The sequence below is a fragment of the Labeo rohita genome, chromosome 10 (assembly GCF_022985175.1).
Source record: "Labeo rohita strain BAU-BD-2019 chromosome 10, IGBB_LRoh.1.0, whole genome shotgun sequence".
Taxonomy (NCBI): domain Eukaryota; kingdom Metazoa; phylum Chordata; class Actinopteri; order Cypriniformes; family Cyprinidae; genus Labeo; species Labeo rohita.
Window position 1 is genome coordinate 1,618,612 of NC_066878.1, and position 26,634 is coordinate 1,645,245.

A 26,634-nucleotide genomic window follows, 5' to 3' on the forward strand; every position below is an offset into this window, starting at 1 on the left:
TACCATAACTGTATTGACCCGGATTACACTACACATACGCATCGCAGAAAAGTGACAAGACGAGCATTTGAGGTTAAAAAGTAGGGATGGGAGATATGGGCTTAAACAATTTTCACAATTAATTTCTGGTATTTATTGCGATAATGATATCAATGACGATAATTCAGGGAAATAGAAATAAATATTATCTTTCCTATTTTTACGCAAAATAGGGTGTTGTGAGCAGTACTGAGTACACACATAATGTAATGACTGTTTAATTCACTGGAATGTGAATTAAATAGTTTGTACTTTCTGTACTGGAAGCTCCTAACATTAAGACGAATTCCTTGTGTTCCTTGCCACACTTGGCAATAAAGGTCTTTCTGAAGCCAGAGGGCGCCCTTGTGCAGAAACTCCACATATGCTTTATAGCAGTAGTAGTACCACTGACGACGCATCAGGAATCTCTAATCCAGTTATCGCTGTAGCTGAATAAAAAGCAGATAATTTTATCTGAGGAAACGTGAAGACATAAACATACGATTGCTACAAATATGGTTTGTCTCTGTTCTTCAAGCAATCTTGGGTATTTTTATAAGGATAAAGTATATTTATGATGTAATGCTAATCGACATAGCCTTTATAATACTATAAAATAGTATGATTTCAGCCTCATTCTGTGATATGAAACCACGGCTGATCACAAGCGGTTATTTCAAACACTTGACTATGTTATGAAGTTAATTTGGAGAAAAAGCATGCCAATAACAACATGTTTGTAAACAGGCTTATACACATGCAGAACGCAAGTTATGACTATAACTATGGATCTATGAGACCGAATGATGACCGTCACCACGGTCTTACCTTGAATGACGCTATTCTGCTGCCCCCCCGAGACCTAATGTAAACAAAGTCAGGTGACTGACCCTGAGTGGTTGGTTCGCTATAATACATCCGGGTGAACCATGCACTTCCTCCTGCCTGGAACGCCTCAGTTCACCCTGAGTGACAGAAGATGGTGACGGTCATCATTCGGTCTCATAGATCCATAGTTATAGTCATAACTTACGATCTATTTCGACCTCACTCAGACCGTCACCACGGTCTTACCTTGGATGACTAGCACCATCAAAGTCACGAGGGGTGAACAGCCACTCCTTCCCCACATTCCTGCTTAGCAGCTGACTGTAGAACTGCAGACCCAAACAAAACTGCCACATTGACCCTGTAATACCGGGCAAAGGTACAAGGTGAACTCCATGAGGCCGCTGCACAATTATCTGTAAGTGCCACACCTTTCAGTGCTGCCCATGATGTGGCTAGTCTCCTAGTAGAATGAGCCACCAGTTTCCCTGGATCTGGTAAGCTCTGGTTGGAGTATACTTGTGCAATAGTGTCCACTATCCAGTGTGAGAGACGCTGCTTCGATATCGGTTGTCCAATGCTTTTTTTAAAATCGAAACACAAAAACAACGGAGTATGCGACTGTCGCCATTCTTGTGTGCGCTCAATGTATGTGCGAAGTGCTCTTACTGGGCACAGACTAGAAAGGTCAAGTCCTCTAGATAAGGAATCTGGGTCAGATCTCTCGTCATGACGTCATGATGTCAGACGTCATGCACCTTTAAGAAACTGAGACACTAATGTATGTTTACCAATTGACAAGCCTTCTACAGTATTGTGGACATGAGAAATAGCTGCAACATAAACCTTAACAGTGTTGACTTTTCTTCCTGAGTCTAACAGTGACTGAAGAAAACACAGAATAGACTCAAGACCACAATCAGCCGGATTCAGGTTTCTATCCTGACACCACTTTGAGAACACACGCCACCGATTTGAATAGTTTTCCCAGGTAGAAGGTGCTTTAGCATTGTTAATGGTTTTTGCTACCGCCTCCTCTAGCTCATGAGAGACGGACTGAGCAGAGGCCAAATCCAAAGTTGGATGGCTGGATTTGGGTGCCAAATCTGACCCTCCACCTGGGTAAGAAGTTCTGCTCTGATTGGTAATGGCCAGGGATGGCCTCGTACTAGAAGTAAAAGAAGTGGGAATCAATGTCTCATTGGCCATTTCGGTGCAATCAATAGAATCCTTTGATGCCCCATTTCCACACGCTTGAGCACATGAGGAATCAATGGCAGGGGCGGAAAAGCGTATAACAACCCTTCCGGCCATTCGTGAGGTGGGAGTGCATCCACTCCCAAAGCCTCCTGGTCTCCTGGAGGCAACGCAATGACCTGTTGCCTCCCTGATGGTTGATATGATAAACTGTTGACATGTTGTCGGTCCTTACAAGGACATGTTTGCCTTGCAAGAAATGAATCAGTCGTTTCAAGGCCAGGTAAACTGCCCTCAACTCCAACACATTGATGTGTTGCATGGTCAAAGGGAACACCCAAGAGCCTCTGACTGTTCTGCCTTGCCAGACAGCCCCCCAACCAGTCAGAGATGCATCCGTTGTCACCACCAACCTCCTTGCTGGTATGTTCCCCAGGGGAAACCCCTGGCCCAGTTTCTTTTTGCTTAACCAGGGGTGCATTGCCTGAATGCATTTTTGTGTGACTTTCAGTCTCACCCGCCTGTGTAATTTGGGGTGGAGTTGAAACTTGTCGATCCACCACTGTAGTGGTGCTCTGAGCAACCCCAGAGGCACAACTTTTACTGCCGCCTATATCATCCTCAACAATTTTTGAAACTGCACCAACTCTATCCATTTCCCTAAACGGAAAGATTGTGCTAAAGTAGATAACACTTTTACCCTCTGTGGAGCAAGTGAAGCTGTCATTGTGAGGGAATCCAGAACTAATCCAAGAAATACGGCCTGTTGACGTGGTTTGACATTGCTTTTCTCGTAGCTCATGCGAAAGGCAAATCCCTCTATAATGATTGATAACTGTCTTTGTGTCCTCCAAGACCTGATGACGGCTTGGTGCACAGATCAGCCAGTCGTCTAGATATGGGAGGATCTTTATACCTGCCACCTGAAGAGGGCAAAGGGTCGCTGACACCACCCTGGTGAAGACACGAGGTGATAGAGAGAGGCCAAAGGGGAGGACTTCGAACTGATACGCCCGGCCTTGAAAAGCAAAACGAAGGAACTTCTTGTGGTCTGGATGAATTGGTACATGAAAATATGCGTCTATTGTTGTGAACCATTCGTCTGGTTCTATAGACTCCAGGATTTGTGCAGTGGTCAGTATCTTGAACCGCAGCACTTTTATGTATGCACCACCTTTCTTTGGCACAAGGAAATACTTTGAGCTGTTTGTTGGGCTTTAGCTGAGAAATCACCTTCTTTTTTAGAAGGGTTGCAATTTCTTCTGATAAAATCTGTGCCTGGACTTTGTTCTTTACAGTCATGTGTACCCCTAAAAATGGGGGAGGTCGATGCCGGAACTGAATTCTGTATCCATTTTTTACTGTAGACAGTACCCAATGGTCTGAAATTTTTCCTCCCAAATGTCCAAGCATAGTTGGGAGCAGAGTCCAGCTGCCCTTCTGGAATTGCTACGCAGTTCCTCCTTGGGGGCCCGAGCCCCTAGGATTCCGCTTTTTCTGCGGGGCATCTTTAAAGGATGACCGGGACTGAGCCACCTGTTTGCGCCATGGCTCCCTCCTGGCACCTCTACTGTCATCAAATCTCCGAGAGCGACTATTCGGTCTTCCAACACACTCCCATGGTTGTGGCTGATTAAAGTGGGGAGGCTGAAGGGGCTGACAGCCTTGAAACGATTGTCTAGTCACCCTAGAGCGATCAAATGTGCGCTGCACTGACTCCCTTCTATAACACGCTTGTTCTGCTATGTCAAGTATCGCTTGAGAATCTGGGTGGAAAACCTGGAGTCCCGGAGTAACTAGCATGTAGGTCAGTTCTTTTCTGATAGTGTCAGGCAGGGAGGTTTGTGCCAACCTAATCTGCCTACGAGAAAGTATTGCATGACATAGAGGCACCAACGTCCCTAGTAAGCTGTGCATGTGTAGCAAGGACCGCATCTACCAAACCTAAAATATCCCGATCCTCCTGACTTCTAATTTTTCTCAAAGCAGCCAAAATTATAGCTAGTGCATTACCAGAATGAGCCACACGTGTGGCCGCATTATAAGTCTGACACACCAGGCTATCTGTCTTTTCACATTCTTTTCTGGGACACCGGTCTCAAAAGAGGCGAGAAAGGCAAAGAGGAAGTGCATGGTTCACCCGGATGTATTATACCGAACCAACCACTCAGGGTCAGTCACCTGACTTTGTTTACATTAAACTCGGGCAGGCAGCAGAATGGCATAATTTAAGGTAAGACCGTGGTGACGGTCTGAGTGAGGTCAAAATAGATCTGACACGTGCTACCAGTATATTTAACGTTATTCAAGGCTCAGACTGATTTTTGTCGCACTGCACAGTTTTGACCAAACCAGTTCCAGATTGGAGCTCCTCATTTAGCCATATACTAGTTTCATGTCTGCCCTCAGTATGTAACTCTGCACTGTCACACGCAGAAATATGTCAACAACTAGACTTCATCATTATTATCGCAGGAAGACTAGCTCTTATTGTGGGTAAAATTTTTACCAATATATCGCAAACGATAAGATGTCGCCCATCCCTATTAAAAAGTATATAAATTGTCAATTGGTTTCGAAAATGACTAATCGTTGCGCTACATAAGACCCTTCTTCCTCGGCTGGGATTCTTTTAAAGCCATTTGAAGCTGCATTTAAACTACATTTTGGAACTTGGGGGCACCATAGAAGTCCACTATATGGAGAGAAGTTCTGGAACGTTTTACTCAAGAAATATTATTTCTTGACGACTGAAGAAAGAAAGACACGAACTTGGATGACAAGGGTGTGTGTAAATTATCTGTACATTTTTTGTTCTGGAAGTGAATTTCTCCTTTAATGTGATGAATGCAGAATTTAGAATGTTCATCAACATGTGCCAATCAGATTTAAGCAGCTTAAGGGGCCGTTCACATATCGCGCCTAAAAACGCATGGAAAACGCTAGGTGCGCCGAATTCTTCTCCTTTTCAAAGTGCTCTGTAGTTTGCGCTTCCGTGGCGTCTGCCGTTGCTAAGCAACCATGACCCGCACTCTCAATGAAGACGCGGAAGTTTCATCAAAGGACAAACGGATTTCTAGCACTAAAAATCACTTGCTGTAGCTGTTACTAAATTTATTTAAAAATGGCTATTCCTGTACAGCTATGATCAGCTGTTTCTCCATCTTGGCTGAGCTTTCAATGTTGTTATAGGAAAGGATGAAGCTAACTGATTGGTTCACATGACCCGCGAAGCGCTTGCGGAATTCTGAAAAGATGAGATGTTTTCATCTCAATGCAGCGTGGACGCGCCTGAAAACACTGAGCGCGTCGCACCGCGTGCACATCGCGACCGCATCGCTTCCATTATGAGCATGGCTGCCACACGTCTACATTTAAAATAACGAACTTGAGCGTGCAAAAGACGCAATATGTGAATGGCCCCTAAAGTGATCATTAAACACAAAGCGTCTGTTAAAAAAACTCTAAAAGTAACTTCTGTTAGAGCTGTGTTGGAGACCATAGCAAATATTTTGCCAATATTATAATAAAAACATTGTTGAGATCCACATTTTTTTTGAAAGAGAAAAAAAATACAAAAAAAAAATGGATTACAGCAGAAAGAATTAACTTCAAATTTACAGAAACAAATCATAGGTTAATTCATAATTGTTGGAGAAATAACTGATTATGCATTTCATATTATTAGGAAAGACATTGTATGTTTTGTCTTAATCACAGTTGCTATGAAACCATGACGTATCTGTCACACGATGAAAATATAAAAGGCATAACATCACACACAAGTCTCTTAAACAGGATGAGAGGAACATCTTTGATGGTTTATTTTATGCAATTTTAATCTACTCTCTTTGGAATTCAAATATTTTTAAAGCCATAACGGGGAAAAAACTAAAAAATTGTTTTACAAAATACTTTTTTTCCTTATTCCTAAGAATGAATGAAACTCTTTTTGTACTTCTGTTAAAACTTTACTTCAGTCTTTACAGTTTTCGTCATCTGGCTGTTACAGACACTGTTTGCATCTTTCTGCCATTTTCCTTCCTAGGAGCTTTTTTTCTTTGCCTATGCGAGTACGTCGAGGCTCTAAGTGACTTCATCTTTTCATCTGTACTAACTGTATTTTTTTAAATACTTGTATCTGTATGTTAGGAAGTGAGTGACTGAAAATGGCAAAGGAAAATTACACTGTGAAAAATGTAGACAGCCTTATAATCACTGGATTTGATTACCTGCCGAACCAAAAACTCCTCGGATTCCTCATCTTAATAACCTACATCCTCGTATTGCTTGGGAACAGCATCAATCTGTGTATCATCTCGACTAACAGACATTTACACAAACCAATGTACATATTAATCGGTAATCTAGCTGTTGTTGACATAATGTTCTCTACTAGCTGCAGCCCAACCATGATCTCAGTGCTGCTGGCTGAGATTAAAACCATTTCATTGTACTCTTGTATCTCAGGTATGTACTTCTATCATCTTGGTGAATTTTCAGAATGCATGGCTGTGACATTAATGGCAATTGACCGACTTATTGCAATTAGATTTCCGTTAAGATACCACAGCATTGTAACAAACTCACGAACATGTCTGCTTATTTTTCTAACCTGGGTTGGTGGTTTTGGTCTGTTAGGTTTTTTGACTTCTCTGGTAGACAAACTCCCATACTGTCAGCCTATCATCAAATATGTGTTCTGTGGATATGGTGCACTCGTCACAACTGCTTGTGTTGATCCTGAACCATTTTTTGCTCTTTCTACAATATTTAATTTGTGGCCACTGTGTGGACAGTTCCCTTTTATTCTGTGTACCTATGCTGTCCTGGCATATAGTGTGACTAAACTCTCCAACAACTCAAGCCGAAAGCAAATGATCAACACTTGCTTGAGTCATATTATTGTCCTGCTCAGTTATTTTGCACCGAAGGTGGTAGTTAACTTACTAACACGTATAGGAGTTGTGCTAACTTTAACAGAGCGAAATGCAATAGTGATTGTAGCCTCTATAGTTCCTCCTTTAATTAACCCCACTGTTTACTGCACCAGAACTAAAGAGATCAGAAAACAATTAGTAGATGTGTTTTTGCGCAAAAAAATTATGCCTAATCATTAAAACTCAGGTTCAAGGATAGATTTCTAATGTTAATTCTTAGATTGTGTTTTATGATGCTCTTGCTCATGTTAGAGACAATGCCAAAACAGACAATTGTTTTTAAAACAAAGAATGCTTTTTTTTTTTTTTTTTTTTTTTTTTTTTAATCACAGTATTAGAAGAAATTAATAATGTAATGTGAAACAGAAAGCTAAATATTTGTAAAGGCACTGTGTATTTGTGCTGTGTATGAATAATATTAATAAAGCAAATCAATATAATATAACATTTGTTGTCCCTCAGTCCCAGCAGTTACTGATTCTATTAAAACATTTGTGTACTGGGATCTCAAACACTACAGGGAACATTATCAGCTCAGCTTTTAACTGAACATAAAGAAGGCCCTTGTGTATATTAATATGTTGGCCTATACATTATGGTTCACAGTAGAGTCTGTGTGATGAGTAATCTTGCTGATCTACTGGTTTTGGTTTCAATATTATAGATGGGATAACATTTAGCATTTATAAATATACCCAACATGAATTTTAAAGAAGTTAAGATGAAGTTTTTCACATATGTGACCCTGGACCACAAAACCAGTCTTAAGCAGCACAGGTACAGTATATTTGTAATATACTATATGTGTCAAAATGATCGATTTTTTTAAATGCCAAAACTCATTAGGATATTAAGTAAATATCATGTTCCATGAAGATACTTTGTAAATTTCCTACCATAAATATACCAAAACGTAATTTTTTATTAGCAATATGAATTGCTAAGAACTTCATTTGGACAACTTTAAAGGTGATTTTCTCAATATTTTGATTTCAGACTTTCAAATAGTTGTATCTCGGCCAAATACTGTCCTATCCTAACAAACCATACAGCAATTAAAAAAAAAAAAAAACTGCCCCTTATGACTGGTTTTGTGGTCCAGGGTCACATATAGCAAATTTGAGACATGACACTGACCAGCTTATATTCTAACGTAAGGTTTGGTTCAAATTAATAATAATCAAAATATTTTTCCAAAGACAAAAACATTTATTCAAAGTAAAAAGATTATGAGGCCTGTTATGAAGACTAAATATTTAATCAATATATTTTCTTTAGACACAAGCCAAAAATGAATAAAACCCACAATTATTTCTGCAGACAGTAAGGCTATAGCCAAAATGTGTTTGCACATCAGCACTCCTAAACAAGCAATTGTTTTTTTTTTCATTGTTTCTATAGGGAATGTTATATGCTTTTAGACAAAGTGAACAAAACAGGCTCAAACCATGATTTTTAGTTAGACCAATTTAAAAAAAATGCAATTTTTTGTTTTTTGTTTTTCTGTGCACATGCAAGAGGGTAATGGTTTGAAGCCTCAGTGTTGTTTGTCCACATGTAGACAAAGTGTCTACATGTTTGCAACAATTCAAGGCCCTTAATTGGTTCTCCAGGGATTTCTGACTCTGAGGAACGTTTATGTTCCATGCAGTAAACAACTGATGATTGGCATTCACGGTGAACTGAGACAAATAAACCCAAGAGTCAAGTCAAAGAGAAAAGGCTTTGTGCAAAGAATTAAATGTGTCATGATCTGACACAAAAGGCAAACAACTGAAAGTAAATGGAGTACCCTGCATGTCGAAAAATAATAATAAAGGGGTACCCCTGTGCATTTGGGAGTGAGAACATGTTGGGCCTTCACTGCACCTTTGCTTTAATGCTCATAACCTGTGGCTCTATCCCAACTGATATCCAGGTTAACTACAAAGAACCAAATACTGTTTCTTTTAAGATGTCCGCCAATGTATTGTTATGTAAGACAGAATTAAAAAAAAATAATTTAGCATCTAGAGATGCACATTGTGTGATTTGCTACAACCATTGATCTCTTGGTTGGCCTTTGCCTAAATGTTTTACCAGTTTACTATATTGTGTTTTCCCAACACCTTTTACAAAATACGATGACATTTGTATTTTAATTTTCTAAAAATACGGTAATTTTTAAAATTTCTGAACTGTGTTTGAGACCAACATTAAAAGTTATTGCTAGAAAACACATTTGCATATATTAATTGATTTAATCATTGCTTCCAGAAACGATGACGCACTGTATGTGTCACACAACTAAAAAAAAATAAATAAATAAAAGGCAGGATATCACACACATATTTGTTGAAATGGATGAGAGCAACATCTCGGAAGCTCTTGCACAATAATTTTTTAAAAATATTTTTAAGGATCTAAAAAGGAAGAATAAGACTAGAAAATGTTTTGCATATTTAAGATTTAAAATGACTGAACATCTTATTATATTTTTGTTAAAACTATACTTCAACTTTCACAGTTTTTATCACCTGGCCGCTACAGACGCTGTCTGCATCCTTCTGCCATTTTCTTTCACAGGATCTTTTTTTCTATGTATATATGAGAACATCAAGGATATGATTGTTGTTGTTTGATTTTATATTTGTATTTGGAAATACCTGTGTGTGTATGTTACTGTTGTGTCTGAGTGACTGAAAATGGCAGCTGAAAATTACACTGTGAAAAATGTAGACGGCTTTATAATCACTGGATTTGATCACCTGCAGAATCAAAATCTCCTCGGATTTCTCATCTTAATAACCTACATGCTAATATTGCTTGGGAACGGCATCAATCTGTGTATCATCTTGACTAACAGACATTTACTCAAACCAATGTACATATTAATCTGTAATCTAGCTGTTATTGATATAATGTTTTCTTCTAGCTGCAGCACAACCATGATTTCAGTGCTGCTGGCTGAGATCAAAACTGTTTCATATTACTCTTGTATCTCAAGGACATTCTTCTATCATCTTGGTGATATCACAGTATGCATGGCTCTGACATTAATGGCAACTGACCGACTTATTGCAATCAGGCTTCCTTTAAGATACCACAGTATTGTAACAAATTCACGAACATGTCTGCTTATTTTACTGACTTGGCTCATTGGTTTTGCTACAATGGGTGTTGTGATATCAGTGGCAGACAGTGTCCCGTACTGTCAGCCTATCATCAGATATGTGTTCTGTGATTATCCTTCTATGATCAGAGCCGCTTGTGTTAATCCTGAACCTTATTTTTTCTTGCCTGCAATGATTAATCTGTGGCTGTTGTGTGGACAGTTTCCTTTCATTATGTGCACATACGGTGTCCTGGCATATAGTGTGACTAAACTGTCCAACAACTCAAGCAAAAAGCAAATGATCAACACTTGCTTGAGTCACCTCATTGTCTTGCTTAGTTATTATGCACCAAAGCTGGTTTCTGTTTTACTAACTCGAATAGGAGTTGTGCTAAATTTAACAGAGAGAAATGCAGTAACAATTGTAGCATCTCTTGTTCCTTCATTAATAAACCCCACAGTTTATTGCACCAGGACTAAAGAGATCAGGAAACGATTAGCAGATGTATTTTTGCATAAAAGAATTATGCCTCAATTGTAAATCACTTAACGGTTGTATGATATTAATATCATATCAATAATTTATTATTGTATTAAATACATGGGTGACTGTACAGATGTTGGTGATGTTTACACCAAGTGGTGGCTAGGGCTGTGCCACATCTACAAGCTTTAGCAAACATCCCAGTATGATTTGATGCTAACAGTAACAGAAAAAGTTTAAGAGAAAAAAAGGCTAATATTGAGACCTGAAACATATTTAGAAGGCACAAAACATATTTTAAATAAAGATATTTGTTTACCAATTTCATGGTTAAGTGTGTTTCTCACAAAACTGTATTTCTTGCAAGCTTTTGCTTACCTGATATCTGAAACCCATACAGTTGAGGTCAAAAGTTTACATACACCTTGCAGAAGGTCCAAAATGTTAATTTTTTACCAAAATAGGATGGATCATACAAAATGTATGTTATTTTTTGTTTAGTACTGACCTGAATAAATTATATTTCACACAAAAGATGCTTACGTATAGTCCACAAGAGAAAATACTAGTTGAATTTATAAATATGACCCTATTCAAAAGTTTACACACTTGATTCTTAATAATGTGCAGTTACCTGAATGATCCACAACTGTGTTTTTTAGTTAAACCTCAACTATTACAGATTCAGACGCTCACTGATGCTTAAGAAGGAATGCATCAAGTTCCAGGAGGTGAAAACATTTTTAAAAAATATGATATTTAGGCAAAATAAGGAAAATGTACACATCTTCATTCTGTTCAGAAGTTTACACCAATGCATCTTTTTTCCTTCTGAAGCATCAGTGAGCGTTTGAACCTTCTGTAATAGTTGCATATGAGTTGTTCCTCAGTTGTTCTCAGTGTGAAAAGATGGATAATCAAAATCATACAGTCATTGTTGGAAAGGGTTCAAATACATAAAAATGCTGAAAAACCAACAGCCACTACCCCCTACCGCTGATTACCCACATTTGGCGGGTTGGTGGGTGTTCATTTTAAATCCCTAAGTACAATGGTCATCCATTAAAACTCCCGGCTCATTAGGGACGAAAGAGAAATTGCCCATTTCAGACAAAAATTGAGGATGCTGAATGGCGACATTTTAAGTCATATCTTGAATATGTTCACAGGAATTGGCTAAACAGCTACGTAAACCGGCGATTTCTCCATCGCCCTGGAGTTGAACTTCAGACATGTGAACAGGCAGGGAGACATATACGAAAAGAATATATTTTGCACTGATGATTTTCTATCATACCATATCATACAATCAGGGTCACATTTACAAATACTTAGGTCAATAATAGCTCATTTCCACCGAACAGTATGGATCAGTACAGTACAGTAAGGTACGATTTGTGTAGGAATGCACTAGGGGTGTAACGATACATGTATCTGTACCGAACCGTCACGGTACGGGCATCTCGGTTCGGTGCATGAGGCCTTACAACAAATACAGGCAATTCACCCTCAATCCTGAAGGGAGCGCCCACAGTAATGCAACGCTGTTTGATAACCGCCGGCAGAAGAACAGTGAATGCCAGGAGTTGCGCACCTGAAAACAAAGCCCACTAGACAGTGATCATGCTCTCACTGACAAAGGAGCTTTGTGCTCATGTATTCTACCTTTCTCATTCGGGCACAAATCCAAATATTTAGGGGCCAAGCACCGCAGGTGCGTAGGCACCTATTGTATCCGTTAGAATTCTTATTAGGGGCCAAGCACCGAAGGTGCGATGGCACCTATTGTATCCGTTGGCGTTCTTCTTCTTCTTCTTCTTCTTTTTCCGCTATTAAGTCTATGGCAGCCCATAGAACCGCTTGCGGAAAAGTTGTGAAATTTGGTACACTGATAGAGGACAGTCCCAACATTAACCACAGCAAGTTTGGAGTCTCTAACTCAAACTCTCTAGCACCACCACTTGTCCAAAATTTCAATAATTTTATGCTAATAACTTTTGAACTGTAAGGCACAAAAGGAAAATTCTTTTCCCGGCTCATGCAGAGTCGAATAAGTGATTTACTAGATAAGACCCTTCTTCCTCAGCTGGGATCGTTTACAGCCATAGCAGTCCATTATATGGAGAAAAATGCAGAATTGTTTTCCTCAAAAAACATAATTTCTTTACGACTGAAGAAAGAAAGACATGAACATCTTGGATGACAAGGGGTGAGTACATTATATGTGAATCTTTGTTTCGGAAGTGGACTTCTCCTTTAATGAGTTCAAATCAGTCACAAACAGGGCGCACGTGCACACTCATTCGCATTTAGCATAATCCCCACCTATGAATTACAACTACGTAAAGTACGTGCTCAGGAATGCAGTGGAATCTTCTGGACTCCCTTTCCAGGTTTGGCTCCAGTATATTGCATAAATGCAAAAAAGACTATTATTAGGCAATATGCCTAACAATAAATATTCAATTAACGTGTGTCCAACAAAGCGTTTTTAACCAATTGAAGAAATGGCAGGCACTCTTCTGACAACGGCCAGCAGGTGGCGCATGAGAACTTTTGATGGCACAGCGTTTTTCCATCCAAGATGCTTTGGTTGCTATGATTTCGATTATCCATGGCAGTAACGTATTATAAGTGTCTCATTTTGAGCAATATTACCTTCTCCATTGTTGTTCGGTCATTGTACAAGCAAAAAAAAAGTTTTAAGCACCATTTACACATGATAGAGAGCATATTTTGAAAATACGAACATTTTTATGAATTCGAAAGTTTACGTCAGAACTGCTTTATGAACAGTTGACACAAAAATTCATTATGCTTGTGTTTCATGAATCAGACCCAGAGTTTTTACAGAATAACTTTTAAGTGGGAAAATACTAGTAATTCTTACTTCATGATTAAGGTTTTGATTAGAATACATCACTTCTATTCGGACAGTCACATAAGGTTATTTTAACGCACCTGAAGCTACATACACATATGGTTGAAACTCCACAAAGTTCCATACTACTCTAGAATGAAATGAATGACTTCTGGTCTGTTTCTTGTCATTTGTCAGAGATGGTGGAAAGGCGGCTAATTGGAAGGTGGCCATTATTAAGTCATTTAGACTTAAAATGTTTTGTATGCTTGTAAAGTGCACCTAAATGCTTCTATTTTAGATGCTGTCTTAATTACGTATGCTTCAGTGTCTACATAAACGGACAAAAATTCCTGTGTGTGCTAGAACCTCGCTTTATGAACAGGCTAATGATTAATAATGACATCAAGTTGTAATTGCTGTAATTCTCAAACTGTTTATATGCAAAATAAATATGAAATCTGTTTTCATAGACGTTCTATGATGTTCTGAGCCAATTCTCTATAGTTTCACGCTGCTAGGTAACCATGAGATATGAGCGGTCACATTTTAAAATATAAAAGGCAGAACATCAGCCATACATCTGTTCAACTGAATGAAAGGGAACATCTCAGAATCTCTTGTGTGCTATTTTACTGTGCATTAGTTAGAAATTCTAACACTTTTATAGATTTAAGGAGGAAAGCCTGAAGAAAAAGACGAAAAAATGTTTCACGTGTTATTCATATTTATTCTTTATAATGACTGAAACTCTTTTTGTATTCCTTTTGAAACTATATTTAAATTTTCACTGTTTTCAGCACATTGCCATTACGGACACTGTCTGCATCTTTCTTCCATCTTCCTTCACAGGAGCTTTTTTTCTGTGCATATACGAGTACATCAAGGCTATAACTGACTTTGACTTGTTACATGTATATAGTGTTTTTTAACGTACTTGTGTCTGTTTGTTTAGCAGTGGACTGGAAATGGCTGAAAACTACACTGTGAAAAATGTAGACAGCTTTATAATCATTGGATTTGATCACCTGCCGAACCAAAAGTTCCTTGGATTGCTCATCTTAATAACCTACATGCTCATACTGCTTGGGAACGGCATCAATCTGTGTATCATCCTGACTGACAGACATTTACACAAACCAATGTACATATTAATCTGCAATCTAGCTGTTGTTGACATAATGTTTTCTTCTACCTGCAGCACAACCATGATCTCAGTGCTGCTGGCTGAGATCAAAACTGTTTCATACTACTCTTGTATCTCAAGGATGTTCTTTTATCATGTTGGGGACTTCACAATATGCTTCGCTCTGACATTAATGGCAATTGACCGACTTATTGCAATCAGGCTTCCTTTGAGATACCACAGTATTGTAACAAATTCACGAACATGTCTGCTTATTTTACTGACTTGGCTTATTGCTATCGCTTTGATGGTTGTTTTGACATTAGTGGTAGACAGTGTCCCGTACTGTCAGCCTATCATCAGATATGTGTTCTGTGATTATCCTTCTATGATCAGAGCTGCTTGCGTTAATCCTGAACTTTATTTTTTCTTGCCTGCGATGATTAATATGTGGTGGTTCGCTGTACTGTTTCCCTTTGTTATGTGCACATACGGTGTCCTGGCGTACAGTGTGACTAAACTCTCCAATAACTCAAGCAAAAAGCAAATGATCAACACTTGCTTGAGTCACCTCATTGTCCTGCTCAGTTTTTATCTGCCAAAGCTGGTCTCTAACTTACTAACTCGAATAGGTGTTGTGCTAACTTTAACAGAGAGAAATGCAATATTGATTATCGCTTCTCTAATTCCTCCCTTAATAAACCCCACTGTTTACTGCACCAGGACTAAAGAGATCAGAAAACGAATAGCAGATATATTTTTGCACAAAAAAGTTAATTTTATAAAGTTAATTTTTTAATAATAATAAAGTACCAAATCACTTAAAGGTTTTATCATAATGAATTACTGTGTCCATCATTTTCATGGCTAAAATTGATAATGCTGCTTGTTTTGTTATAATTCTGTTTGCTCTTGTTAAAAACTGTTTTTAAAATGAAGAAAAAGTCAATATTGAAAAGAAATTCATGCTACAATGTTCAAAGTCTAGAATATCACCTAACACTGTTTGTACAATGTTGTTCACAAGTGGTGAAGTCAAATTATATAATATATATTCAAATGCTGAATCATTTGTGTAGTTCTGCCAGTATTTATTTTGTTTGAGTCTTTATTGATCTTTATAATTAATGATGGAGGTTAAAGGTTACAGTCAACATGGTTTGACTGATTTTGAGTGTTATTGTAAACATTAATGGATATTGTCACTCATTGCATCAGTCATGTTTGATTATTCTCTCAGGGTTGGTTTCCCATCTGTACAATCTTCAGGATCTCTCTTGTCTCCAGAGAGCAAATTAAAAGCATGTAGCAAATATGTTGACACTCTTCAGACAAACAACAGTGACAGTGTTTACGGCCCTATGTTACATGAAAGCCCTTGACATCAGATCTCTGATGTCTTCCTCATTAACCCCTTCTCTCAAAAGACATAATGTAGTAATGTAGACATGTAGTAAAAGAATATAAGATATATATATATATATATATATATATATATATATATATATATATAAATTATGTATGAATATAGGCTATTATTTACACAAATCTAATCAGGAATTTACAAATGGACTCAAATACATGCTTATATGCTTATATATTGCTTATAGTTTAATGATTTGCCAGGTTGTGGTTTTTAATGTACCACTTATTTGTGAAAATTATACTAAAATAAACTAACTTGAAACTCTATTAAAATTACAGAACGTTGCGTAATTTGTAATTCTGAAACCAAACAAGTAGATCCTGCTCATTTTCCTGCCTATTTTATTAAGATGTTTCACCATCCTAATAAAACAGGCCATGCTGCTTCCGCCACATTAATATACACAAGGGCCTTCTTAATGATCCATTAATAGTTGAGCTGATAATGTTCCCTGTAGTGTTTGAGATCCCTTTACACAGATGTTTTAATAGAATCAGTTACTGATGACGCTTTTGGGACCGAGGACCAGCAGACTTTATTTCACGCTTAATAACATTATTAATAATATTCATGCTTCAAACACAAAGGCAGAAAAACACTATGGGCCCTATTATACACCCAGCGCAATGCAACGCCAGGCACAATGCAAGTGTTTTCTGTTAGTTTCAGCCAGATGCAGTTATCATTTTAAATAGCAAATGCACTTTCGCTCATCTGTTGACACAGGCACATTGTTGGCACATTGCTATTTTGAGGCAACTGATAACGATTGCGCCACTGACCAACTAAAACGTGGTTTAAAGTCAATGGCACTATTTTTATTTATTTATTTATTTATTTAAAGGGCACATTAGTAATATGCGCCTATAGGCGGGTGCACAACGTGCATACACTCTGCTTATTACACACACAGGGATGCACACAAGCACACAAACATACCAAATATTAAAAATGAAAGGATTACAATGTAAAAGAATGTTGTGTACGCTTCTCGAGCAGATCCATTTCCTCTCTGAATAGCATACGTACAAACCAAGGCCACTCTGTTTTTTAGAATGATAACAAGGTTTAAGTTACATTTTGGACTAGTTTGTCTTATCTGTCTAAAAGCGCTTGTCAACATCAAAATTACTTAGATAGCCAAACAAATCAAAGTACGCCTACGGGTTTACTGTTCACAGAAACAGACCACAAATTTCCACGCGAGGCATCAGTTTTACAGTGATGGTTCACCCAAAAATGAAAATTACGTCATTATTTACTCACTGTCAAGCCACCCTAGGTGTATATGACTTTCTTCTTTCAGACGAATATAATTGGAGTTCTATTAAAAAATGTCCCGGCTCTTCCAAGCTTTATAATGGCAGTGAATGGGTGCTGAGATTTTGAAGTCCTATAAAGTGCATCCATACATCATAAAAAGTGCTCCACATGACTCTGGGGGGTTGATAAAGGCCTTCTGAAGTGAAGCGATGCGTTTGTGTAAGAAAAATATCCATATCTAAAATGTTATAAACCATAGTCTCTAGCATCCGCTAACTGTTGAATGCGTGTTCACTAGAGTGGCATTCCAGCAGATGACGTAAGACGTAAACACAGCATAAGCTCCTGCCTTTTTTAAACACCTGGAGCCGTGTGGAGTATGTTTTATAATGTATGGATGCACTTTATTAAATGCACTTTATTTCTGTCTTGAGTCATAAAGAAATTATGTTTTTTGAGGAAACAATTTCAGGATTTTTCTTCATATAATGGACTTTAATTATGCCCCCAATTTTGAACTTCCAAAATGTAGTTTAAATGCAGCTTCAAAGGGCTCTAAACGATCCCAGCCGAGGAAGAAGGGTCTTATCAAGCGAAGCGATCAGTCATTTTTTTCAGAAAATAAAAATGTGTATACTTTTTAAGCACAATTGAAGTCCATTATATGAAGAAAAATGCTGATATGTTTTCCTCAAAAAACATAATTTCTTTACGACTGAAGACAGAAAGACATGAACATCTTAGATGACAAGGGGGTGAGTAAATTATTTGTAAATTGTTGTTCTGGAAGTGGACTTCTCCTTTAAGCTTCAAAATCTCGACTACCATTCAGTGCTATTATAAAGTTTGAAAGAGCCAGGACATTGTTTAATATAACTCTGATTGTATTTGTCTCCGATTGTAAAGAGGAAAGCTATATACATCCAGGATGGCTTGAGAGTGAGTAAATCATGGGGTAATTTTCATTTTTGGATGAAGCATCCTTTTAATGTTGAAAGACAGCAAGGTAAGATTGGAAGTAGCAAAACATTTAATTTTTGATAACTGCTAAATATGATAGAAATCGACCAACAATAATATATAGGGATGCCAATTACTTGACTTTTCCTGAAATTTCACCGTTTCAATTGAATACAGTATCATTTACTAAATCAATGTAATTCCTAACTGAATGCGATGAAACAGGAAACGTTTTGTGCTTTTGATATTAGGCATTTTGCGATTGCTTCATTGTGACACTGTGTCTACACCACACACAATCAAACAGAAACCATTACAATCAGTGATACTACTGTCGACACTGAATGCGTTTCAACTGCAAGGGTTAACGCACAGATCTGAACTTCTGACCATAAGATTTTTTTTTTGTCCCATTTGTTTATGTGCTGAGACACGACTCATTTCAGATATCAGTGATATCAAACTCCCACCCAAACTGAAGATTCCACTGGTGTTTGCTTTTTTTTAAATGAGCGCCATGACTGAGTGCTAATTCACCTACATTGCAAAGTAGGCACGATTGCAAAGTAAAAGTGACTTTTTAAAGCTGCAATGCAAATGGCAATTTTTTTTTTTAAACTTTGGTCAGACGGAAGGCCGAGAATGCAAGTTATAATGTGAAATTAGGTACATGTATTAAATCATTGTGATGGTATTGAACATATTTAATAATCTCACAGACTAAATACAAACACATCAACTTTTAAATTCCAATATATCAATATTTTATGAACCTACAAGCATTTGTAACCCTTTTTAAAGAGACTTTTAATAGCCTATTAAATATTATAGGATGTGTAGACATTATATCAGTGTATATATGAACATACAAAAATTGCTACATAAACATGTACTGTAAATTATCAGTCTTGAACTGTTAAGAACTATGGTGTCTTTTGGAACAAACTCCCAAGTTTAATCACGGCTGCTAAGAAACCATGACGTATCGGTCACATCATTTAAAATATAAAAGGCAGGACATCAGTCATACATCTGTCAGATGAGAAGAACATTTCTGGATGAGAAGAACATTTCTATATTCCAGAAGAACGATTCGAATGTTTTTAAGATTCTAAGGAGGAGCGCCTAAAGAAGAAAGGGACAAGAAAATGTTTTACATGTTATTCACATTTATTCTTCAAAATGATTGAAACTCTTTTTGTGTTTCTGATAAAACTATACTTCAACTTTTATCGTTTTCATCACCTGGCTATTACGGACACCGTCTGCATCTTTCTGCCATTTTCCTTCACAGGAGCTTTTTTTCTGTGCATATATGAGTACATCAAGGCTATAATTAATTTTGACTTGTCATGTATATGTAGTGTATTTTAATGTGCTTGTGTCTATTAGTGGACTGAAAATGGCAAATTACACTGTGAACAATGTAGACAGCTTTATCATCACTGGATTTGATCACCTGCAGAACCATAAGCTGCTCGGATTCCTCATCTTAATAACCTACATGCTCATATTGCTTGGGAACGGCATCAATCTGTGTATCATCTCAACTAACAGACATTTACACAAACCAATGTACATATTAATCTGTAATCTAGCTGTTGTTGACATAATGTTTTCTTCTACCTGCAGCACAACCATGATCTCAGTGCTACTGGCTGAGATCAAAACGGTTTCATATTACTCTTGTATCTCAAGGATGTTCTTTTATCATCTTGGCGATTTCACAGTATGCATGGCTTTGACTTTAATGGCAGTTGACCGACTTATTGCAATCAGGCTTCCTTTGAGATACCACAGTATTGTGACAAATTCACGAACATTTCTGTTCATTTTTCTGACTTGGCTCATTACTATCGCTTTAATGGGTGTTTTGACATCTGTGGTAGACAATGTCCCGTACTGTCAGCCTATCATCAGATATGTGTTCTGTGATTATCCTTCTATGATCAGAGCTGCTTGTGTTAATCCTGAACCTTATTTTTTCTTGCCCGCAATGATTAATCTGTGGTGGTTCTGTGGGCAGTTTCCCTTTATTATGTGCACGTATGCCGTCCTGGCCTACAGTGTGACCAAACTGTCCAACAATGCAAGCAAAAAGCAAATGATCAACACTTGCTTGAGTCACCTCATTGTCTTGTTTAGTTATTATGCACCAAAAATGGTCCATGCATTATTAACTCGAATAGGTGTTGTGCTAACTTTAACAGAGAGAAACGCAATGTTGATTGTCGCTTCTTTAATTCCTCCCTTAATAAATCCCACTGTTTATTGCACAAGGACTAAAGAGATCAGGAAACGATTAGCAGATATATTTTTGCGCATAAAAGTTGCACCAAATAATTTAAAGGTTTTATCATAATAGTCTATTGTGTTAATTCTCATAGCTGATTGTGATGATGTTGTTTTGTGACACTCTTGCTCATGTTAGAAAATTAAGCTAAAGCATAGATGTGTATATATATTGTAGCGTAATGGACAGTATTTATTCATGATGTTAATGTACAACAGAAAGTCTTTCTATAGCTCTCTGTATCTGCCACAGAAAAAACTGTCACATGTTCAAATAATATATAATATAAAATATATTGTTTTTTCTTGTAACTACATACTTTGTCAGACTTGTTGTGTCATGTATGATACAATAAATGTTGGTTTATTTGTATTTGCATGAGTACAGATATATAAAGACAGAGAGTACATACAATAATGTAAGGAATATATTAAAATCAAATAAAAACACATTTGAAATGCTTTAATCATTCAGTTTTAAAAGTCTATGATTCGTTTTTTTATATTGCAAAATAGCCTACATATTGGCCATTCACAGCGATCTTGTTTTTATCATTTGCAATGCTTCATGAAAATAAACGGGTGCTAAAGAGTTCAGGTGCAATTTGGTTATTTCAACTCCAAGACTGATTTTTTTGCAGAAACATACAATGTAGTTTTTTACTGTTAAACACAATTGTTTAAAAAATAAGTTAAAATAATGTAGATTGATGACTTCAATTAAATCATATACCACTCATTAACAACCTCACAGCTCACAGCAGGTCTGTCTTTAAAATTTTTTCGTAATAATCAATTCTTCTATGAAGGAAATGAATAAGGTTTTTAATTCCAGAACCCCACTGTTGCACTTTTTTTGCAGATTTTGAAACTGCTGCTCATGACTTTTTTGTTTTTGAAAAGTAGTTTTACTGGCTGTACATACAATAGGAAAGAAAAGATGATTGCTATATTAATAAATAGTAAATTAACAATTTTCCTTTAGTCATTTCCCAACAGAGACATTAATGACAATCTATTATTCACTAAGATCATCAGTGTATTAAACCCTTGGCACCACTGTGCCTCTGAGCAAGCAATGACATGCAAAAGGGATTTAAAGACTCTTTCTGATAATACTTATTACTATAATATTATCTATCTATCTATCTATCTATCTATCTCTCTCTCTCTAGTGCAGTCTCCATATATGAAAACTAATTTCTCATTTCAAACAAAAAGGTAGCAATATTGTGGCCCAGTTTGGCCTAAAAACCTTGTTACAAATGGGCACATTATGGTAAGACCACAAGCTGGCAAATCACTAAAACATAAGCAAGATCTGATGTATTTGAGTATATTTCTAAATTCATGATTAGATTTATGAAAACTGCAGCTTGTAGTTTTACATTATTTACAGAATCTACATGTTATGTTCTTACTTATCAGACATTGATGTTTGTGTTTTGACAGGAAGGCTGATCACTGAGAAACTCATTAGAGGTTTGATGTCATGGGTTTTCATGTAACCTTGTGCAATTAGCCCTGTCACTTGTTTGTCTGAAGAGTGTCAACATATTTGCTACATGGCCTTAATTTGTTCTCTGGAGACACTAGACACCCTAAAGATTGTACAGATGAGAAACCAAACCTGAGAGAATTACCACTGAGTGATGTAGTAAATAAATGACAACACCTGTTTATGTAGATAATGACATTCAAAACAGTTCTCTTTGAGACCTTGAAGGTCTGTGACCTTTAACCTAATTCATCAATTATTAAGATCAAAAGATTAATAAAGATAATTAAAGATAAAAAGATAATTTAAGACCAAAGTAGAGTTATGGTATATAATATTAGAGAATTGAACTTTTTTTGTGAAAATAAAAAGGTTTTGCACCACCCAGTGAACATTTCACATGAAACTGCAGTCAAACAGTAATATGAAATGATTTTAACTTCAAAAGTGAAAAAATGTATACATAGTCATGTTTTTTTCAATGCAATCAGACTTTTTATACAAAAAAGTATTTTCACATTAAAAAGTAGACGGCAAATTACAGTGTCAAGCTAATAAAAACTATAATCTCCAAAAAAATGATTAAAGGAGAAGTCCACTTCCAGAACAACAATTTACAAATAATTTACTCACCCCCTTGTCATTCAAGATGTTCATGTCTTTCTGTCTTCAGTCGTAAAGAAATTATGGTTTTTGAGGAAAACATTTCAGGATTTTTCTTCATATAATGGACTTCAATTGTGGCCGCGATTTTGAACTTCCAAAATGTAGTTTAAATGCAGCTTCAAAAGGCTCTAAACGATCCCAGCCGAGGAAAAAGGGATCTAGGGAAACGATCAGTTTTTTTTTTTAAAAATAATTTTTTTTATACTTTTTAAGCACAAAAGCTCAGGCTCTAGCACAGGCTCTAGGATGCGCGTTCACGACACTATACATACTACTGAATCATGTTGAAAGGTCACGCGTAACTACAGACCCAGTGTTTACGAAGCGAACACGCAAAGACTAACAAAGTGCAAGTAACGTTAGGTCAAACGCTGTTTACAAACAAAAAGCTACAACGATGTCGGACGATTCTGAAGTTGTAGGAGAAAATAAGATGGAGTTTTTCGCCATAATCTACCTTTTTGAGCCGGAGTACACAGACGATGAACTTAGACGTGATTTGTAGTAGTGATGGGAAGTTCGGATCATTTTATAGACTCAGACCTTTGAGTCTCGTTCAGCAAAATTAACAAATCTTTTTTCCGAGTCATTTCATTCATTTTAGCAAAATATAATAAAAATGTTACGTGTTACCTCCCTAACACATCTACTGCTTACACAAATGTTGATCACACTACAAACAAGACAAAACTGTAATGCTATAAGAAACAGAAAAGATTAATTCATTGTTTAACTGGGTCTTTAGTCTATTATTAGCTCACCTCACCTCTTATCTGACAAGTTTTCGGGTTTGACAGCCCCATAAGATAAACAAACGAATCACTCCCCGAGACGACTAGTTCTTCCCGAGTCACATTAAAGATCTGTTCAAAATGAATGAATCATTCAAGAACGCGCATCCCAGAGCTACGCGAATTTTTGTGCTTAAAAAGTATACTAATTTTTATTTTTCAAAAAAAAATTACTGAACGTTTAGCTAGATTGTCATCGTGGATGACAAGAGGATGAGTAAATTATTTGTAAAATGTTGTTCTGGAAGTGGACTTCTCCATTAAAGACATTGCTTTAATTTATATATAAATTAAGAAGTCCACTTCCAGAACAAAATATTTTGAAAAACTCCCGTCTCGTTTTCTTCTTCAGCATCAAAATCGTCCCTGTTTTACCTTTTTTTTGTAAAGGGCGTTTGATCTCCTCTGCATGTTCACTTTTTAAACACTGGGTCCGTACTTCTGCAACGATGTAGGACCATTTTGAAGTTGGGAAAAAAAACGAGTTTTGGGAGCTTTCCGACATACTGTATTGACCGTATTGAAAGTTCACGCAGACTTAGACAAGACAAGCATTTGGACTAATGATTTTAGCTTAACAGAACTTACAGAGGGAAAATATTGTAACTAGATATCATATACTGTCCCGGTAGATTGATCAGAGTACATTAAGACAAATGTTTTGTATCACATGTTTTCTAAAATGCTGTTTAAATATGCAAACTGGACATTGTCTAATTAAATATGCAGTCATTTACATACATTTCCAGAACTCTGAACAATAAATAAAGCCAGGTTCATAAGTTTCATATTCAGTGACTTATTAGAGTTAAAGGGTTTTACAGAGTGAATTTTCTATCTCTTTACATCACTCCATAAATCAGAAAGATAAAATGATAAGGTAAATGATACAAGACCAAAGACCAAACCCTTCTCTAAAAACCTTCAAAATATATTCTATATATATATATAAAACTGTAAAGTTTGGTGTGTGTAAAAGTTGCTAAAGTGGAGATTTCCATCTCGGAGCATGAGGGGAAAAAAGCTCATTTTGAGAAAACAGACAAAGATATCATATGCACTGTACTAAAATCTACAGATGCAAATAAATTATGTTGTGGAAGCAAAACAGCTTGAAATCTCAAAATTGACCAGTGACTTGCTTATAGTGTCTTATATGTCAGAGCACTATATCCCATAAACATAAGCTAAAATATGTGGGCCCATTTTAGTTTTTCTGTTTACAAAATATAGTACATGCATGACATGCATAAATGTTAGTGTTGACAACAGGACATAGTCTAACAATTCACATGTATCCAGCTATTATTTTTAATACTATTTAATACAGTTTGATGTTTGTGTGTTTTCTACAGAAGCAGAGCTCACTGAGGAAGACATTAGAGACCTGATGTCAAGGGTTTCCATTCCGTAAACATCAATGTTGTTTGTCTGAAGAGTGTCAACATATTTGCTACATGGCCTTAATTTGTTCTCTGGAGTCACTAGACACCCTAAAGATTGTGCAGATGGGAAACCAAACCTGAGAGAATTGCACCACTGAGTGATGTAAATAAGTGACAAAACTTGTCATATGTAGATAATGACACTCAAATTAAGTTCTCTTTGAGATGTCTGTGACCTTTAACCTTCATGAATTATTAAGATCGAAAGAAAAACAAAAGTTAAAAAAAAAAAAAATAATTATGGCTCAATACTGCATAATTAAAGCAGAGTTATGGTACAAAAAGTGAATGGAACGTTTTTGGTAAAAAAAATAAAAATAATAATAATAATAAAAAAATGGTTTTGCACCACCCAGTGGACATTTTACATAAAACAGCAGTCAAACAGTAATATGATATGATTTAAAGTTCAAAAGTGCAAAAATGTATACAAAGTCATGTTTTTCAACTACAATCCGACTCTTTTTATACAAAAAAGAATTTACACATTAAAAAGTAGATGGCAATTTTCGGTGTCAAGCTGATAAAAACTATAAATTCAAAAAAATAATTAAAGACATTTTTTAGATATATGTACACTGCCCTCAAAAAGTTTGGAAACGCCCTAGAAAAGTGGGGTTTTGGACAATATTGGCATGAATCCTTTTTAATTTGTGATAATTTTGCACTGATAAGGGACACCACAAACTACGAAAACATATTTTATTACATAAACTTTATACATAGAAAAAAATTACATTTTCGATTCATCAAAATATCCACCATTAGCAGCTATTACAGCTCTGCATAATCTGGGCCTAAATTCATTGTATTCTAAACTTAACTGGCAATCCATTGTTGAAGCTATTAAGGTGTGCTGACCCAAAAATCTTTTAAAAACCTGGGCCAAGTTTAAACCAGTAGCCAGGCATCACAGCTGGCAAAGGGGCATGTCTGACTTTGACATGTATATATTGCCATTATTATGTAATCAAAATGAAAATTTTTATTGCTGGTCTTCAATGATAATGTCAAGTTACTTTAATGTATTTGCACTAAAAAATGATAAGGATTTATACTGATATCATCCAAAACCACACTTTGCCAGGGGTGCTTCCAAAATTTTGGAGGGCAGTGTACATGTATAACAATTCATTACCTCCGGGTTTTCAATTTTCCTGTATTATTATTATTATTATTATTATTATCAGTTAATTCGAATTCAAGGATAATTCACCCAAAAAAGGAAAATACTATGATCAATGAGCCTCTACGAGGTAATCTAAGTATGTTTTTACCACAGGTCAAGGCATGTAATAATAATAATAAATAAAAAATTCACACTATTCACACTAGAAATTGCAGGTGTGTTACTTAGATTTATAACAAAGCTCATCTGGAAAAAAAAACAATTCCACTCAGTACTAAAGCATCAATCAAGACTATGAAACGTAACTACTAAATTACATTTTAGCAAGTAAAACAGCTGTTAAGAAGGAAATCTTTTAGAGGCAGACAAATTAATTAAAATAACACATATGTCTGAAATTTAGGCCTCAGGTATTACAGTAACATCTTACTACACAGCTGCTGTATTTAGCATATAGCAGAGCAAAACAATAAGCACCGATGCTGTAAACCAACAATTTGTTGTTTTATCCCATGTGAATATATTAGGGTTGTTAATAAACAGGACACAAACAATTTTTTTGTTTTCCCAACAGAGCTAATAATCTATTATTCAATTATATCATCAGTGTATTA

The 26,634-nt window shown here is 36.5% G+C and overlaps 4 protein-coding genes across 4 annotated transcripts; all 4 read left to right on the forward strand.

Moving 5' to 3' along the window:
• Positions 1 to 6,215: 6,215 nt before the first annotated feature.
• On the forward strand, positions 6,216 to 7,166 carry LOC127172497 (olfactory receptor 10G4-like). Its single transcript, XM_051121793.1, has one exon. It carries the CDS (start codon positions 6,216 to 6,218, stop codon positions 7,164 to 7,166), a length of 951 nt encoding a protein of 316 aa, XP_050977750.1.
• Positions 7,167 to 9,670: 2,504 nt separating this feature from the next.
• LOC127172411 (olfactory receptor 6N1-like) lies at positions 9,671 to 10,621 on the forward strand. Its single transcript, XM_051121672.1, has one exon. The coding sequence runs from the start codon at positions 9,671 to 9,673 to the stop codon at positions 10,619 to 10,621; it is 951 nt and encodes a 316-aa protein (XP_050977629.1).
• Positions 10,622 to 14,377: 3,756 nt separating this feature from the next.
• On the forward strand, positions 14,378 to 15,389 carry LOC127172502 (olfactory receptor 6N1-like). Its single transcript, XM_051121800.1, has 2 exons — positions 14,378 to 15,324; positions 15,359 to 15,389. Exons 1-2 carry the CDS (start codon positions 14,393 to 14,395, stop codon positions 15,387 to 15,389), a joined length of 963 nt encoding a protein of 320 aa, XP_050977757.1. The 5' UTR covers positions 14,378 to 14,392.
• A 4,212-nt stretch (positions 15,390 to 19,601) lies between these two features.
• Positions 19,602 to 20,561, forward strand: LOC127172504 (olfactory receptor 6N1-like). The gene has a single exon (XM_051121802.1). The coding sequence runs from the start codon at positions 19,602 to 19,604 to the stop codon at positions 20,559 to 20,561; it is 960 nt and encodes a 319-aa protein (XP_050977759.1).
• Positions 20,562 to 26,634: the final 6,073 nt, after the last annotated feature.